The 4,629-nt window shown below is 43.2% G+C and overlaps 1 protein-coding gene across 1 annotated transcript; it reads right to left on the bottom strand.

Moving 5' to 3' along the window:
* Window positions 1-2,291: 2,291 nt before the first annotated feature.
* On the bottom strand, window positions 2,292-2,993 carry LOC138882851 (uncharacterized). The gene has a single exon (XM_070163487.1). The coding sequence runs from the start codon at window positions 2,991-2,993 to the stop codon at window positions 2,292-2,294; it is 702 nt and encodes a 233-aa protein (XP_070019588.1).
* Between the last annotated feature and the right edge of the window lie 1,636 nt (window positions 2,994-4,629).

Genomic DNA, 4,629 nt, shown 5'->3' with positions numbered 1-4,629 from the left:
TGTTTTTTAGGTTATTTTGGAGATTTGATCGCACGGATAAGTTCGTATGAAGTTTTTGAGTTAGTATGTGTGTTTGGTTGGGAGACCTGAGCGCTCGGGTGTGATTCGGATGTGTTTCAGAGGGTTTTGGACTTAGAAAATGTGGTAGGTTTCTCAGATGTTGGGTTTCTAGTACTTCCTTCTTTGCGTTCGCGGGAGTACCCACGCAAACGCGATGGGTTAATTGTTGCTGAAGGAATTTCCTTCTACACGAACGCGTAGCTCAGGTTACTAACGCGAGGCTTTGGGGGGGGGATAACCCTTTGCGAACTCGGTCCTGGTCACACGAACGCGAAGGCCAAATGGGCCTGGGCAGGGGGTGGGGTAGTTGTCTTACGTGAACGCGAACCCTTGGACGCGAACATGAGGGCTTGAGGAGATTACTCTCCAGGAACACGAGCCTGTGTACGCGAATACGAAGGCTCACCTAGCCTGACCATCGCGAACGCGAAGGGCATTTTCGCCTAGTGATTTTAAAAAGGCCAAAAACAGAACACTTTCGGGATTTTATAAAAATTTCACAAACCTCTTCTTCTCCAAATCTCTTAGGCGATTATTGAAGCTTCTCTTCACCATAATCTCTTGGGTAAGTAATCATTAACTTGTTTTCTTCATTTTCCATTAACACCTACTAGATTTTTAGGCCTAAAACATGTAATTAAGGGTAGAAATTAGAGATTTGGGTAGAGTTAGGGTTTTTTGATTATTTGTGATTTAGACCTCGTTTTAAGGTCGGATTTGAAAACAAATTATATATTCGGGCTCGTGGACGAATGAGTTAGTGGTTTCTAAGTTCATGGCTTGCCTAACTTCTACGAGTAGGTGCCATCACGACTCTCGAGGATGGGAATTCCGGGCCGTGACAGGAAATCACCTCAATCTTGGCCTTGTTGACCTCAATACCATGCTTTGAAATTTTGTGGCCAAGGACAATGCCTTCCTCGACCATGAAGTGACACTTCTCCCAATTTAGCACCAAATTTGTCTCCTCACATCTACACAATACCCTATCTAAATTGATCAAACAATCTTCAAACAAATTCCCTGCCACGGAAAAATCATCCATGAAGACCTCAAGAATATCCTCCACCATGTCGGTAATAATAGCCATCATACACCATTGAAAAGTTGTCGGTGCATTACACAACCCAAATGGCATCCTTGAAAATGAGAAAGTACCATAAGGACATGTGAACATGGTCTTCTCTTGGTCCTCGAGACCAGTTGGAATTTGATTGTAGCCGGAGTATCCATCAAGGAAGCAATAAAAAGCATGTCCGGCCAACCTATCAAGCATTTGATCATGAAATGGAAGCAGGATATGATCTTTTCGAGTGACTTTGTTGAGTTTTCTATAGTCCGTGCACACTCTCCACCCGATGATGGTTCTTGTGGGGAACAATTCATTCTTCTCATTTGTTACCATAGTCATGCCCTCTTTCTTTGGGACACATTGCACCAGAGAGGTCCATGAGCTATCGGAAATGGGGTAAACAACCCCGGCATCCAGCCACTTGATTACCTCCTTTTTCACTACCTCTTGCATTGCTTCATTTAGCCTCCTTTGATGTTCAATGGAGGGTTTGGCACCCTCCTCCAAAATAATCTTGTGCATGCAAAAGGCGAGGCTTATGCCCCGGATGTCCGCCAATGTCCAACCGATTGCTCTTTTCCTCCTTTGTGCACCTCCAATATGGACTCTACCTGCATGTTTGTCAAAGAAGAGGAAAAAATAACTGGTAAAGTTGAAGAAGGGCCAATTCATACCTGAGAAGTGGAGGAAATGGCTTTAACTCCAATGTGGGAGGCTCCTCGATTGAGGGCTTTGTTGGAGCAGTCTTCCAGTTCTCAAGATCCAAGTATAGCTTGCGGGGTTCATAAGTGTACGACCCCATTCCTTGCAATGGATTCACACATTCCACATAGCTATCATTCTTCTCATCATCATCAAGAATGAGAAACACGACTTCCAATTTTTCCTCAACATTCATTGTGGTACTAGCATCATCAATAATCACATCCGTCACCAAATCCACAAACAAACAAACTTCAATACTATTTGGTTGCCTCATAGATTTTCACGCATGGAAGACCACCTTTTCGTCACCTATCCAAAAAGTGAGCTCACCGACTTCCACATCAACAAGATCCTTCCCCGTAGCAAGGAAAGGTCTACCCAAAATGATAGGCACCCCATAGTCCACTTCACAATCAAGAATCACAAAGTCCGCCGAGAGGATGAATTTGTCAACTCAAACAAACACATCATCAATAATACCAAAAGGCCTCTTCATTGTTCGATCCACCATTTGCAACCTCATGGATGTGGGTCTTGGTTTCCCAATTCCCAATGTTTTGAACACCGAGTAGGGCACCGAGTTGATACTTTCCCCGAGATCACATAAAGCTTTGGCAAAATCGGCACTCCCAATAGTGCAAGGGATTGTGAAAGAACCCAGATCTTCCAACTTAGGGGCCATTGAGTGCACAATTGCACTCACTTGATGTGTAATATTAATTGTCTCATAATTCATCAATCTCTTCTTGGTTACCAAGTCATTCATAAATTTTGCATATCCCGACATTTGTTCCAAGGCTTCAACCAATGGCACATTTATGGACAAACTCTTCATCATATCAATAAACATTTTGAAGTTGTTCTCACTGTTTGGATTTGCAAGCCTTTGAGGGTATGGAGGAGGAGGCCTTGGCATTGGTGTCTTAGCCTTTGGCACTACCGGTTTTGTAATGTCAATCACATGTTCCCTAGACGGGTTCACTTCTTCTTGAGTTTCCTCCACATTTTCATTAATATCATATCTCACTTCTTCATTAACTTGAACCACATTTCTTGGGATTTCATCTTCTTGACCCATAACATCTTCATCCACAATTCTTCTTTTATTTGAGGTGGTTCCATCTCCACCTTTTCCACTTCTAGTGGTCACGGACATAGCATGTCCCGTATTATTCCCACCCTTCGGGTTTACCTCGGTATCACTAGGTAGTGCCCCCTTAGGATGAGTGTTTAAAGCTTGAAAGATTTGGCCTAATTGAACCTCTAAATTTTGAATAGAAGTGTTGTGACAGGCTATTTAAGCATCAGAGTCGGCATTCTTCTCCATCATCTGTTTAAACATGTTCTCAATTCTACCCATCTCATTGTTAGAAGAGCTCAGAACTTGAGAAGGATAGGGAGAAGGATTGCTCGGTTGTTGGAACATTGGGAGCCTTTAAAAACCCAACCCTCGGTTGTTGTTGTTGTTCCACCCTCCTTGGTTATTACCTCCCCAATTGCTTTGATTGTTTCCACCCCTATTGCCTTGATGATTACCTCCCCAATTGCCTTGGTTACCTTGATTATTCCAATTGCTTTGATTATTGTTACCACCACTCCAATTGCCTTGGTGGTTTTGGTTGTTCCAATTTCCTTGGTTTCCTTGTGACCTCCATTGTTGTTGATTTTGTCCTTGAGCATTGTTTCTTTGAACTTGATAATTGTTAACATATTGAACTTCTTTTTCTTGCTCATTGAATGAATCACCTTGATCATAACCACTATCATCTTGCATGAATTGTTCCGGACGGTTTTGCATTTGTTGACCTTGTTGTCATCTCTTATTACTATCATATTCACACCTTCCATTGCATTCACTTGTTTTGGCCCTTGAACTTGTTGAAGCTGAGCTTTGGCCAATTGGTTCATTGTGGTTGTCAACTTGGCAATAGCTTGCCTATGATCATGTAGCTCCTTGTGTAGGTGAATGACATTTGGGTCACCTTGAGGAACATTGTCTTGACTTTTCCATGTCGATTAGGTATCCTCCATCTCATAAAGAATTTCACAAGCTTCGACATATGGCGTGTTCATGATGTTTCCACGGCGAGCTGATTAACCACACATTAATTTGTTGGATTGACCCCCTGTAGAAGGTTTATTGGATAATGGCCCCGGTCATATCATTGTTCAGGCACTCTTTAACCATGGTACAATATCTTTCCCAAATCTCATGTAATGGCTCATTGGGTTCTTTCTTGAAAGCAAGAATCTCATCCCGAAGCATCGCCATATGTCCCGGAGAGAAGAACTTGAAAATGAACTTTTCCGCCAACTCATCCCAAGTGTGGATGGAATGATTGGGCAATCTCTCTAACCAGTCCAATGCCTTTCCCCATAGAGAAAAGGGAAATAGCCTCAACCGCAGCGCATCCTCGAAGACATTTATTTGCTTGCTCCTCCAACAAGTATCGACAAGCCCTTTGAGATGCTAGTAAGCATTTTGACTTGGATCCCCGGTGAAGAATCCCTGTTGCTCAAGTAGTGTAAGCATCACATTGGTGATTTGGAAGTTGCCAGCCCTAATGTGGGGCGGTACTATAGCACTTGCATAACCCTCGTTCGGTAACTGCTAGTGAGCTGCTGCTCTTGGTGGAAGTGGGGGAGGGACAGAAACATCATCTTGAGGCGGGCGACCTCGTCTATTTTCTTGAGGTTCAAGAGGAACCTCCTCAACTTGGTCATCCTCCACATCCTCCCCCACTGGCAAATTCCTAATGGGCTCATTATTGAGAGGCATTTTTGTACCTAAA

This window comes from Nicotiana sylvestris, chromosome 12, assembly GCF_000393655.2.
Source record: "Nicotiana sylvestris chromosome 12, ASM39365v2, whole genome shotgun sequence".
NCBI classification, from domain to species: Eukaryota; Viridiplantae; Streptophyta; class Magnoliopsida; order Solanales; family Solanaceae; genus Nicotiana; species Nicotiana sylvestris.
The sequence above is the reverse complement of the archived record's forward strand: the minus strand, read 5'-3'. Positions and strand labels throughout refer to the sequence as shown.

What these genes read in the sequence shown, in the direction of transcription:
- LOC138882851 (XM_070163487.1), bottom strand. Translation starts at nt 2,993, where the DNA reads ATGTCCGTGACCACTAGAAGTGGAAAAGGTGGAGATGGAACCACCTCA.